This window comes from Cucurbita moschata, unplaced genomic scaffold (genome assembly GCF_002738365.1).
Source record: "Cucurbita moschata cultivar Rifu unplaced genomic scaffold, Cmos_1.0 Cmo_Scf00036, whole genome shotgun sequence".
Classification (NCBI taxonomy): domain Eukaryota; kingdom Viridiplantae; phylum Streptophyta; class Magnoliopsida; order Cucurbitales; family Cucurbitaceae; genus Cucurbita; species Cucurbita moschata.
This window is the reverse complement of record NW_019268552.1, coordinates 2,092,211-2,105,505: the sequence shown is the minus strand read 5'-3', so window position 1 is coordinate 2,105,505 and position 13,295 is coordinate 2,092,211. Positions and strand designations below refer to the sequence as shown.

The 13,295-nt window shown below is 38.1% G+C and overlaps 4 protein-coding genes and 1 long non-coding RNA gene across 6 annotated transcripts in view; 4 read left to right on the top strand and 1 right to left on the bottom strand.

Annotated features, from left to right (window-relative positions):
• Positions 1-7: 7 nt before the first annotated feature.
• Positions 8-732, bottom strand: LOC111431666. The gene is made up of 4 exons (XR_002708539.1): positions 509-732; positions 358-421; positions 181-276; positions 8-89 (listed from the first exon to the last, which is right to left on the bottom strand). It is a non-coding gene; the product is annotated as an uncharacterized LOC111431666 (long non-coding RNA).
• A 547-nt stretch (positions 733-1,279) lies between these two features.
• On the top strand, positions 1,280-3,428 carry LOC111431626 (L-ascorbate oxidase homolog). Its single transcript, XM_023068318.1, has 3 exons — positions 1,280-1,634; positions 1,751-2,860; positions 2,950-3,428. Exons 1-3 carry the CDS (start codon positions 1,381-1,383, stop codon positions 3,248-3,250), a joined length of 1,665 nt encoding a protein of 554 aa, XP_022924086.1. The 5' UTR covers positions 1,280-1,380; the 3' UTR covers positions 3,251-3,428.
• Positions 3,429-3,836: 408 nt separating this feature from the next.
• On the top strand, positions 3,837-5,538 carry LOC111431483 (nudix hydrolase 18, mitochondrial-like). The gene is made up of 5 exons (XM_023068131.1): positions 3,837-4,233; positions 4,532-4,637; positions 4,734-4,817; positions 4,904-5,032; positions 5,144-5,538. The coding sequence occupies exons 1-5, from the start codon at positions 4,058-4,060 to the stop codon at positions 5,264-5,266; spliced, it is 618 nt and encodes a 205-aa protein (XP_022923899.1). The 5' UTR covers positions 3,837-4,057; the 3' UTR covers positions 5,267-5,538.
• Positions 5,539-5,779: 241 nt separating this feature from the next.
• LOC111431480 (UV-B-induced protein At3g17800, chloroplastic-like) overlaps positions 5,780-13,295 on the top strand; it is a 15,560-nt gene continuing 8,044 nt past the window's right edge. Inside the window, exons 1-4 of one of the 2 annotated variants that reach the window (XR_002708507.1) lie at positions 5,780-6,042; positions 6,127-6,295; positions 6,422-6,741; positions 6,931-7,786. Coding sequence is in view for 1 of the 2 variants with exons in the window: in XM_023068128.1 (XP_022923896.1) it covers positions 6,167-6,295; positions 6,422-6,741; positions 6,931-7,720 (1,239 nt within the window). In the remaining variant the exon portion in view is untranslated. Of the gene's footprint in view, positions 6,043-6,126; positions 6,296-6,421; positions 6,742-6,930; positions 7,793-13,295 lie in introns of those variants that run through there. The other variant, XM_023068128.1, reaches the window with a different exon arrangement.
• The window catches only part of LOC111431479 (putative 3,4-dihydroxy-2-butanone kinase), a 31,287-nt gene continuing 26,471 nt past the window's right edge, over positions 8,480-13,295 (top strand). The window contains exons 1-3 of the mRNA XM_023068125.1: positions 8,480-8,611; positions 9,909-9,982; positions 10,070-10,133. Coding sequence (XP_022923893.1) covers positions 8,572-8,611; positions 9,909-9,982; positions 10,070-10,133 — 178 coding nt within the window. The 5' untranslated portion in view covers positions 8,480-8,571. The remainder of the gene's footprint in view (positions 8,612-9,908; positions 9,983-10,069; positions 10,134-13,295) is intronic.

The following is a 13,295-nucleotide window of genomic DNA, read 5'->3' as shown; positions in this document are numbered from 1 at the left end:
ATTATTAGCCAGTGAATGAGAAACCCTCTCGTCCTGTCGTTAATATGTAGTTGTTGGGCCATGTAATTTGGTGGAATAGAGACAGAAACCTGCGAGGAGGAGGAACATCTTGATCAGAAACAAAAAGTGAACATGGATTTATGTTTCAGACACAACGTGTCTTGTCTGGAAGATTGTTACCTCGGCTGCCTTGTAGTATGTATACAGGTCATCGATGTACTCCACAACACAAAGTGGATCCTTCTTATCAAGGCTGTCAATATCTTCAATTTCCAACTTCTCCGGTGGATTAAGAAATCGCGTCAATGGCAGCAAGTTCAAGTAGTAATACCAAAAGAGAAGGGTTTCAATTCTTACCATCCTGTCAATTGAGTCGCCCGTGGAATCATCCTCAGCAGCAGATTCCGATTCCAGTGGTTTCCTAAAACAAACCACAACAAAAGGCAGATCAAGAAGCTGAAATTGCAGGCAGTCATATTGAACTCACAAAAGAGGCCGGCTTACTAACCGAGTGATTGGTGGGTGAATCGGAACCGGTGGGTTTTCATTGTTGAGAACAACATCAGTTTTAGAGTTGAGACACAGAAAGAATCAAATTATAAGCACTAGAAAGAAACAAAAGAAGCAAGAGGATTCTCATTTTCCATAATTTTCTTAGGAACTAAACAGAGATGAAAGAATTACTCTGTTAGGCCTTCTTTGAGGACTACGTACGGGACAGGAGCTTCTACAACATTTCTATTAATGCTCCTCAAAGCTCTACGGTTTTGACCCACCGCCACCACAAATTTGCCACCGCCACCAAAACTAAGGAAAAAAAGAAGGTTCATGTCTGATTCAATTACCGTGGAGATTTGGCCGTTCGATCACTCCGGGGTCGTTCTCATCCAATCCAGCCGACCCTATGATTAAGTTGTAATATATCAACACCATTTTATCATTTTGTTCCATTTAAAAAAATATGTTTATTTTATTATAATTTCTATAAACTGAATTTCATCTTTCCTTTTTCTCATGAAAGAACTGAATCCAAGAACATTTTTATTTCTAATAATTTTGCTTGAATTTGGAAATCATTGTACGTGTTTTGGACTCCACGTATTATGGAGAGTCGAGCTCTAATTTAAGTAAATATTTGTTGGAGTTTGAGAGGGATGTGGTCATTATTCGTAGGGGAATACGCAAGGCTAGAAAAAGTAAGTTGGAGAAAAACTAGGAGTTTTTGAACGGTTCAGAAGTTGAGCCTAAACGTATATATAAGTGGAGGAATGGAAGGGTTAGGCATTGGGGAACGGGATAAGAAGCCATCTTCTAGCAATATTGGGGGTAGATTTTGAGGGTAAAGAGGCTGCTCGATAAAAAAGAGCAGTGGTTTGACAGATGGCTGGGTTGAGATTTACCATGCTGCTGCTAATTTGCCTCTTGGCTGCAGCAATGTCAACCGTCCGGGGTGAGGACCCTTATTTCTTCTTCACGTGGAATGTCACCTATGGCACCATCTCCCCCTTGGGTTCTCCCCAACAAGGCATTCTCATCAACGGTCAATTCCCCGGACCTGATATCAACTCCACAACCAACAATAACCTAGTTATTAATGTCTTCAATAATCTGGATGAACCCTTCCTTCTGCATTGGTACACTATTGTATTTGTATTCATATTTACGTCTACATCTACATCCGCCAATTAAATGTCTTTCTTCTTCATTCAATGGCTGAATAAATAAATAAAAAATGAAATTTGAATTGCAGGAGCGGTGTCCAACACAGAAAGAACTCGTGGCAGGATGGAGTACTTGGAACCAATTGCCCAATCCCACCAGGGACAAACTTCACCTATCATTTCCAGGTTAAGGATCAAATTGGAAGCTTCTTCTACTACCCATCAACAGCCATGCATAGGGCTGCAGGAGGCTTTGGCGGTCTTCGTGTCAACAGCCGTTTACTCATTCCTGTCCCTTATGCTGATCCTGAAGATGATTACACTGTCCTTATTGGTGATTGGTACATCAACAGCCATTCTACGCTTAAGGGGTTCTTGGATAGTGGGCGTTCCTTTGCTAGACCCGACGGTGTCCTTATTAACGGCAAAGTTGCCAAGGGTGATGGGACTGATGACCCACTCTTCACCATGAAGCCTGGGAAGACTTACAAGTACCGAATTTGCAACGTTGGACTGAAGGTATCTCTTAACTTTAGGTTCCAAGGCCACACCATGAAGTTAGTAGAGATGGAGGGCTCTCATACTGTCCAAAACACTTACCAATCACTTGATGTCCATGTGGGACAATGCTTTTCAGTGCTAGTCACAGCCAACCAAGACCCTAAAGACTATTACATGATTGCATCAAGTCGATTCACTAAGAACCTTCTTGTCGGTAAAGGCATTGTTCGATACACCAATGGGAATGGTATCGCCTCTCATGAAATTCCTGAGGCACCCATCGGTTGGGCTTGGTCCCTCAATCAATTTCGTACCTTCCGTTGGAACCTTACTGCCAGCGCTGCTAGGCCTAATCCTCAGGGCTCATATCACTATGGTTCCATCAACATTACTCGCACCATCAAGATACTCAATTCGGTCGCAAATGTTGATGGTAAGTTGCGATATGCCATCAATGGAGTCTCTCATATTGACCCTGAAACTCCACTAAAGCTTGCAGAGTACTTCGGAGTTGCAGAAAAGGTCTTCAAATATGATACAATTTCTGATGAAGGATTGGCGGAAAGTGGAAATAATGTTAAAATTGCTCCAAATGTTGTTAACGCAACCTTCCGCAACTTCATAGAGATTATATTTGAGAACCATGAAAAGAGTCTCCAGTCATGGCATTTGGATGGCCACTCCTTTTTCGCGGTTGCGTAAGTATCAACGCCTATAAATAATAACCCATACCAATAGATATTAATATTTTCTAATATCTAATGATTTCTTTATCGATAATTCACAGCATTGAGCCGGGGAGATGGACTCCAGAGAAGCGAAAGAATTATAATCTTCTGGATGCCGTGAGCAGACATACAATCCAAGTTTTTCCTAAATCGTGGGCAGCCATTCTGCTTACATTAGACAATGCTGGAATGTGGAACTTGAGGTCAGAATTGACAGAGAATCGTTACTTGGGACAACAGTTATACTTCAGCGTTCTTTCACCCGCTCGCTCTCTTAGAGATGAATACAACATCCCGGATAAGACTTTGGTATGCGGTTTGGTCAAAGGCATGCCATTGCCTAAACCATATACAATCTGAGACTAATAATTCATCTATACCCTCCCCATTTGTTTATATTTATATTATAGGGTGGATCATGAGTCTCCCAATATGTTGCTATCATATGAGAAAATCCCTCTGCTAAACGAGTATGTTACCCCTATATTGCAACCAAGGAAACCCGAATAATAAAAGGCTCTCTTTTTTTCCTTTTTTCTTTTTCCCTGGAAGGAACCCCTATATTGCAAATTGCTTTTCTGGCATATAAACATCATTTTCTACATCATTTAAAAGGGGAGATTTTAATACATTGATCGCATGATAAACATGGGTATGTTGGATTACGTGCTTATATTTAACATACACATACACATACACATACACGTGTAATATAATAATCTTAACCATGCTCCCCTTCCTTCGCGCCTCGTGTCTACCATGCTCTCAGAGAGTGGCGGATTAAATTTAGCAGGCTCCTTAAGTTAATTTCCCAGACAGACAAAGAAAAGTGGTTTCTTCTTCCATTCAATTTTGGAATCTTTTGTAGTGTTAGAAATTGGGACAGATTCCTAACCCTCCAACTGAGCCTCAATTTTGCATTTATTTATTTATTTATTTATTTATTTCTTTTATCTTGTCCTTCCCTCAACGTTCTTCTTTCACCCCCTTCTTGGTTGCGTGCGTGCGTCCTTTATTAAGGAATGAGGGGTCGGATAGAAATTGCAAGAACTCCAAAATATTTATTCATATATTTTCTTTGAGTTCATTTAAAAGGATAAATAAAATAATCCCCACGCCTACCAGAGGAAAGAAATAATTTCCTCACTCTTCCTTCTTTCCGATAAAATGGGTCTCTTTCTTTCCAGAAATATTGTAAATTTTCTCATCTCTTCCCTCTTCTCATCCAAGAAAATCCCTACGAATCTCGTCCCTTCTCAGATTGAAAACATGGTCTCCATGGTGTCAGCCCGTACCGGAAGACACAGGCAGCGCTTCAATAAAGAGTATCGCCTGGTTGTAGGGTATGTTTCTTCCTTTCGTTTTTTCCCCTTTCTTTTTGGGCTTGTTAAGAAAATGTTGAAATTTTACGTGCCATGAAGCCCTCTCAATTGTGGATTTCTCAAATTTTGTATTTCTAGGGGTAGTTTGGATGGTTAATTAATTAAACACCATCTTTTACGCGTTGTTATGAGGCTCTCATTTGCAAATTGTGTATCGTTCCTTTTATCTTGGGATTTCTTTTGTAGCCAGGAAAATCTTATCGATTTCTTGATTTACTATTAATCCCCGGACTTTTTCTTGGGGGTTTTCTGTTTTCAGATGCATTCCTTACAGATACAAAGACGCCCAGAAATCGTTTTCGGTTGACAATATAGAAGTTCTTGTGATTAGTTCGCAGAAAGGGCATGCAATGTTGTTCCCGAAGGTACCATTTTAGGCCGAATGAAAGTGTTGAACATTTGGTCGTGGATCATTCACCCTCTCTCTTGTATACTCAATATTTTTTCATTCGAAAATGCAGGGTGGGTGGGAAAACGACGAGTCAATGGAAACCGCAGCTTCAAGAGAGACATTCGAGGAAGCTGGAGTGACTGGCAACATCGAAGTTAGTATTTCGAATCTAGGATTCCATAATTGGTTGTGTAGCGCAAGTTTTGTTCATCCAAATTCAAATTAAATTTTATTTTACAGAGCAGATTAGGCAAATGGTATTACAAGAGCAAGAGGCATGCGAAGATGCATGAAGCCTACATGTTCGCTTTGCGTGTAACGAAACAACTGGAAAATTGGCCGGAGAAAGATATCCGAAAGCGAGAATGGGTGAGTCTGTCTCAACTCCACTACCTGCCTCGGGTATCTAAATATTGTTCCAAGGTAGAAAGTGTTCTTATCATCATCTCTTACTAACTGAATTTCCTATGGAACTTGTAGATGAGTGTGGAGAAAGCCAGAGAAGTTTGCCCTCACATGTGGATGAAAGAGGCTTTAGATTTATTACTCATACGACAATCAGAAGTTGAGCAGAACTTGGATGACGAAACGCCTTGTTCATAAAACAGTCATCTTTTTTAAGCAGCCATGGGTTGGCCTCTTTCTTTAGGAGATCTGGATCATGTAGGTTTAGTTGTGGCTTGGCATAGCGTAAACTTAAAAGGCCAGGAACGAGGAAGTAGTGTTCTTCCTTTCGGTCATCCAAAAAAACAGGATATACAGTTCCTATGATTCGGAAGAAAGAATATGGGGCCGTAGGACTGGACAATCTAAAACAGATCATCGTCTTGTAAATATTCATTCATTCAAATTAATTTGATTCTTTGTCACCGTCAGAATATATTTCTTTACAAAAATTTTGAAAAAATTAAATTGACTTAAAATCTGAATGAATAAAAAGAAGGATATGACAAAATTAGTTTGAATTAGTTGGAGTTGGATTTTTATGCATGATGATGAAGTTTAGAAGCTTCAAATATAATTTAATCTCTACATATATGTATTGAGGATTATGGTATTGTATGTTTTGTTTATTTTATTTTTTAAATTCAAAATTAGGAATGATCCAAACCTCTCAAAGATTGTGGTGGAGAATATGTGTTAATAGATTCTATCTAGTTTTCTTGATGTAATGCACAGAGAAGAAAGCCAAGAGTGTCCACAGAAATTAGGAGATGCCTACAAAGATCTTTTTTTTTCTTTTGCATGTCGTTGCCGTCTCTCCGTCCATTCATACACAAACATACGCGTGCCCAAACGTGTTTCACAATTTCATTCTATAAACATCTCCTCTCCACAAACTGCACCACACTCTCCAGTTTCTAGTTTCTTCTTCCCAGGTTTGTATCTTTCATACTCCCTCGCTCGATGAAACTATTCATTCAGTTTCGCTCCCTTCATCAATTTTCATATGCCTTTTGCAGATCCATTCGACACAACACTACACTACTCAGAGACACCGCCATGGAAGCAGCCACTGGTTCAACTTCAACCCTTGCCATTGGAATTGGATCGCCATTTCGGGACACCGCCCCCAGGCCCCCTGCCTCCCGTTCCCTTTATTTTCCTTCCGAATCCCTCATCTCTGTTCCTGTAAGCTGGAATCATTTTTCTTGTATTTCTCACTCCATATTTATCAATCATTTCATAGTCAATTTCTGTGTATCTCATTTTGATATCTTCTGTTTTTTTTCCCAACTTTCCGTTGTCGCATCGCAGCATTATCGGTCCTTCGTTTCTCCATCAAAACTTGGAAAGAAGTCGATTACTCTCCCCTGTAGTGGCCGGGGTCGGGGATTGGGATTCCCAATGGTTAAAGCGTCTCTGTCTCCGGATCCGGATGGTTCTGCTGCCCAAATTGCTCCACTTCGGCTCCAGTCTCCAATTGGCCAGTTTCTGTCTCAAATCCTGACTACCCATCCCCACCTTCTTCCTGCAGCCGTCGACCAGCAGCTTCAACAGCTGCAGACCCAACGTCATGCTGAAGAACTAACTCAAGAGCCCTCCGCTTCAGCTACTCATGACATTGTCTTGTACAGGTTAGTTCCGCATCCCTTAGAGGCCGAGTGTCAACAGGTAAGGATGGATCTAGGAACGAAAATGTTTTAACAGTCGATTGAAGCATATTGTTCGATTAGAAGAGCACCGAAGCTGATGAAGCTTGTTTTTTTTTTTTTTTTTTTTTTTGGACAACCCTGCTCACGTCGCTTAGCGTTTGAATTTGTTAGGAGGATTGCTGAGGTTAAGGCAATTGAAAGGAAGAGGGCCTTAGAAGAGATATTATATGCAATGGTGGTGCAACGATTCATGGACGCCGATGTTCCTCTAATACCAGCTGTTGCCCCGTCGTCTACGGATCCATATGGCCGAGTTGACACATGGGCACGAGATGATGAAAAGCTGGAGCGGCTTCACTCGTCGGAAGCAAGCGAAATGATTCAGAACCACCTAGCGCTGGTTTTGGGGAATCGGATTGGTGACTTTGCGTCAGTAGCGCAGATAAGCAAACTAAGAGTGGGGCAGGTGTATGCTGCGTCTGTGATGTATGGGTACTTCCTCAAGCGAGTGGATGAGAGATTTCAGCTTGAGAAGACTGTGAAAGTGCTACCAGCCAGTGCAACTGTTGAGGGCTCCTTCTCCAATGCACCAGTGCATCCTGAAATCTCTTCCATGGCAGCTGAACAGGGAGATGTTAGTCCTGGGGAGTCGGGTATGGGGATCAAGCCCTCCCGACTGCGAACATACGTAATGTCATTTGATGGGGAGACACTGCAGAGATTTGCCACAATAAGGTCAAAAGAGGCCGTTAGCATCATTGAGAGACACACGGAGGCCTTGTTTGGAAGACCCCAGATTGCAATCACCCCGCAAGGAACAGTAGATACCTCCAAAGACGAGCTTATCAAAATCAGCTTTGGTGGGTTGAAGAGACTAGTTTTGGAAGCCGTGACTTTCGGTTCTTTCCTGTGGGATGTGGAGACGTATGTGGACTCCAGGTTTCATTTTGTCATGAATTGAGACATGAACTTACTCGTGCATTCTGGACAATGGATGCCTCCAGCGAATGTAATGTTAACTGTATATGTTTTGTTTAACTCAACCATTTACATTTTCACATTTTAAAATTATCTTATTTTTTTAAAGACAGAATGTCAAAATTGATGGACAGGAACTTTAAACGATACTTAACAAGTTCATATAATTTTAGAGGCGTAACATACGAAGTCACATGAATATGATACAAAGTTCAATATTTATTCAATCCTTTTTAGCAACTCAAAAAGATTACTAATATTTATCAGTTTTAATGTCAAAAATAAATAAATTAAAAGTTTTGATTAGCTTTACATCTATAATGTATAGATATATATTTTGTAATATTTGGAAAAGAAGCGGAGAAAGGAAGAGTAGGAGATAAGAGAATGAGAAGAACAAGAATAATTAGAAGATAGAAAATATATATAATTAGGAGAAGATGGATGAAATGAGGTAGAAAGTGGGAGGACGAAGGAGAAAAAAAAAAAATATATTTATCTATTTATTTTAAATATAATAACAATTTGTTATTTTGTCACATTGTAACTTAGTACAAAAATCAATATATTTAAGCAACTTCAGCTTAAAAATAATAACAAATTGTCCAATTCACCGTATATAAGACCTTAAATCAAACATAGTAATAAAAATTTAGTTTTACATACCCTTATAATACAAACGTATAATCGGAGGTAAAAATAGAAAGAAAAGGATGGTTTATCCACTGGACGCGAATAGTGGAAAAAAAACAACCCGGGAAATAAGAGGCTCGAGGTTTCGAGCTCCCAAGTTAAAAAAGATCGACCGAGGCAAGGAAACCTCTGGACGCTGGCATGGCCTTTCAAGGAAAGAAGCTCATCAACAAGCCCGACGGTCAGTTCTCCTGCTCGGCATTGTTTCTCTCCCTGATCCTTTTACATCTCCCCTTTCCATCCCCATCCATCGCCGATTTCATTTGTTTGACTTTCTGCTTGTCTGCTGATTCAGTATCGAGATACAATAATTGAGGAAGCTTCTACTTGTCTTCATTGCTAATATACTCTGCATCATCTATCTCCGATTTATCTCTATTTATATTTGCATATCAAATACTTGCAATGGATGAAGCAGATAGAAAACAAAATATGTTAACAGCCCTCCAACATGCTTGCTCACATGTACTATTAGTTTATGGAAACCCGAAATTTCTGATTATCAGTCATTTTTGGTTTTGCCCTTCTTTTATTAACTTCACTGCTGTATTCGATGGAAGCGTCAGGACGATGTTGTAGTCCTATATATGCGCGCAAACGAATGAAAGACTAAGAATGTTTGGCAAATAAGTTCAAGTTCTTTATTATTTTATTTTCCTCCTTTTTTTTTTGATTCACCTGCTTGTGACGAGAAATGTCTCTTGCTTATTTGGGTTTTATCTGAGAAGTCTGCGCCGAATTTAAGTAATTTTATCGAGTTATGCCATGCATTGTTTTCTTCTGAAATCTTAAGCCTCATTATGTTAATTGAATTTCTGAGATTAGTCTCTAGATCCAATGCCACTCCTATGGAGGTTTTGAGATTCTCGATTTGGTCGAATTTAAATATTGCCCTTCTTAGAGTTGACTTCTGGATAGTCCCTTTGACACTCATGGTATACGTATATGGACATACAACATTCATTCCAATGATTCGGATTTTAACACGGTTATGAGTATTGATCCTAAATCCCCATGGAAACTTAACATCAGCTACAGAAGAATGAAGTTCAAGTTGATGAACAGGAGAAAAGCCAAAATTCATCTCCATCACCATTCTCTCCTAGGACTGATTAATTGGTTTAAAGAAAATGAGGCAACCTTATTAAAGAGAGCACTCGAGGATAATCTTCACCTCTTGGGTTTCAAATTTTCACGATTCAGAGATTTTCATCTCCTAGCATTTTTTGGAGAATTACTAGATAGATTTTGGTTGTAGGAGAGTGGCTACATTAAATTTTGGTTGATAGTTGCAAAGAGTATATGTGATCCTTCAGTCTCTAGACTCTTTAGAGTTGATGAAATGACGAGAATTGGACCATAGCCTCTTCCTTTTCTCCTTTTTCGTTTTTTCTTTATTGATCTGATAGATATTCTGCATCTAAATGAGCGATGACTCACTTAACTGTTTTTTTTTTCCTTATGTGGATGCATTTCAGATGTGGTGACGGAATTCATTGAGGGTTTGGTGGAAACATATCCTGGATTACAGTACTTGGATGGTTTTCCTAAGGTTATTATATTTTTCCAGCCTATTTGATTTGGGAATGGTCTTGTAATACTGAGGCTAATTTTGACCAATCCTTTTATGGCAATACAGGTGAAAGTCGTTCTACGAGCGGATGTTTCAGGTGCAACATACGACAAAGTCGCCATAATATCAGGCATGTATTTCTAATTATTGTTCTAATATTATGCAATGTCTGTCGACTTTGGTATACTTCGTTTGAATTGAATTATGGGATATAGAGATGTAACCTTATTGTCACAATAAATCTGTATTGGTATTTTCTGAAAACTTTCAATTCTTTAACTAGTCTTCTAATCCATTTGCCTTCATAGATACCAGAGAATGATGCCTTAAATTCTGTTTCAATGCTGCTTCTGGCCACTACACTTCGTTTTTTGCTTGGTGAATTGACTAATTTACCTCCAACAAAGGATAAATAGCCAAATGAAAGACTACTAAGTTTGAATGGATCTACCTCCAATAGTATGAACTGTATTCACTCAAACAAAGGACAGTGCATGAACTGATTTACCATGCTCACAATGAAAGCAATATCACGACATGTGTGGGACAGATAAATTAATTTTCCTATTATGCAGCTTTCATTTTTTCAACTTTGGCTCAATAAGAGTCTCAACCGCCTTTAATCTAAGTAAGCGAGTCCAATGTCCTAACCATTGGACCATGGGAACGTTGTTCTCCAAGGCCTTGATTTGAAATGCACTTGCAAGTTTTTTCTTTAAAGTGAACCATTCTAGTTCACCATATCTTATTAGAATAATGTCATATACATAGACAATAAAAATCACAATTTTGTTGTTTGCAGAATGCTTATAAAAGAGGGTGTGATCACCTTGACTTTGAAGAAACCCTAAGCTCATAACCACTTTTCTAAATTGTTCAAACCATGTTTTGGAGATTGTTTGAGCCCATGTAGAGATTTCTTTGATCGACATACTTTCTTCTTCTTGAGAAAAAATTCACAACCTAGTGGTAAGCTCATAAACGTTTCTTCTTCAAGATCACCATTAAGAGAAATATTTTTTACATCGAGCTAGTGAAGGGACCAATCTAAGTTTGCTTCAATTGATAAAATTATTAGGATGGAGTTAATTCTAGCAACATGAACTGAAGTTTCATGATAGTCCATAGGTTTGAGTGAATCTTTTGCAATTAGTCTGACCTTATGTCTTCAGCATTGCCATAACTATTACATTTTATGGTAAAAACCCATTTAAACCCACTAGTTTCTTGTCTTTTGACAAATCTACTATTCCTCATGTACAATTATGTCTTAGAGCATTTATCTCTTTCGTAATTGTTAGTTTCTAAATTTGGATCATTTAGAGCTTCCCGTTTGTTACTGGGAATAAGCAAGTTGGTCATCCTAGAGGTAAAAACTCTATGACTATTTGAAAATTTTGATATGAGATGTAGTTTACAATAGAGTGTTGGGTGCAAGTGCAAGTTCAAGTAACTTTTCTCAAAGCAATATGGACATCTAGATAGAAACAACAATTGGACATTTTCAATTGTTGGAGAGACAAGAATGGAAGATTGTTTGCCCAATGTTTCAGAATCATTCAAATTGGATCTGCTCATTTCGTTGAGTCTTCTACTATTTGTAATTTGGAATATGCACATAAAACGATATGGCTCGAGCAACATCCAATAGATGCCTAGTTTATTTGCTTAGCAGTCCATTTTGTTCTGTTGAGAGGTGTCTTTACAAGTAGATTGATGAACGATGCCTTTATCTTTTAAAAACCCACTCAAATGTTCATTGAAAGATTTAGTTTCATCATTAGAATGCAAAATGCTGATTTTTGGCTTGAAATTGAGTTTCAGTCATATTTTAAAAATCATTTAATCTTTTTTTGTCAATAAATAGACCCAAGACAAGCGAGTGTGATTGTCAATAAAGGTCATGAACGTTCACTATTATTCACTATGTTAGAAGGGACTTATCCATGTCCACTACTATTCAAGCGTCACTATGAATCAAGTAAAATAGTTTAGAGGACTCGTAAAATTTTGGTAACTAGGGGAGTTTAGTAATTTTATATTCCAATAATAAAATAGTAAGATCAGGTAAATGGAAAAAATAATAGTAAGATCTATAGTCTTCTATTTTGGGGGAAAAACCCAATAAAGAAGAATAAGAATAAGAATAAAACCTTTAATGATTACACAACTAAAATATTTACAACTAATATAAATCAACAAGGGCATCATGGTTTCTTTGAATAGAAAGAGACCACTCTTCGGTAGTAATCCTAGGTCTATAAATAGTCTTTTGGAATATATTCTTTTTGTTGGATTATTGAGGGTGTGAGTTTGGTAAATAGATTTTGATGTTACTATTTTGACCTAGCTTATGACAATAATGACTCAACATTGAATTTGGTTTTCGAGTGTTGAGAATTCCCTGGGAGATGTTTGATCCTGCCCCTCTGTTACCTTTGTAATTATTTGTTTGTCCAGCCAAACCACTGTTAGGCTTAGATGATAGAATCATTTACGAGTTCTCTGTACGAAGTATTTTAGTATAAGCTTCCTCCAACATGAATTCCTTTTGAGATGTTTGATCCTACTCCTCTATTATCCTAGAAACGATCACTAGCTTGCTAAAATTCAATTTCACCACTTCTTCGTTTTTTTTTTCTTTTTTTACCCACAGAGAATATGAAGATGACAATGCCTCTTGAATACTTGAGGAATCTTTTGAGATCTCAGTAACAAAAATTCCAAACCTCTACTTCTCATGCAAATTATTTGACAAATCCCCACATAACGAAGGAAGATGAATTTTTCTCCAAAGACATTTTAGCTAAATTCTTTAAAACATAAGAGCTATCATCATAACTTTCAAGAAAGACTTTTCCCAACCATTTTTAGGAAACTCACAGGAACTTGAATCAACTTTCTTCCTCCAGGAGGTGGCCAAACAATACAATTGATGAACCAACGTGTGACAAACTTTGTTTTGATAGACGAATTGTACCACTTTCATATCTGACTTGCTTGAAGAAAGAAGATCCAAGATATCAACGAGATAACCTTCCTACCAATGCAAATGGGTTAAAGCAAGGGGAATAATCCTCTTTATTTTTTCATATCTTCACCAAAACCCCCCATCATCAAACCAAATGCTAAAGTATTTATTATCAATACAACAACTTCTTTCTTCCATGACAAATCATGGCAAAAGTGAGAAGATAAAACCAATGCCCAAAGGATCACTAAAGCTAAGAGTGAAATGAAAAAAAAAAAAAAAAAAAAAAAAAAAAAAAAAAAAAAAAGAAAAAAAAAAAAA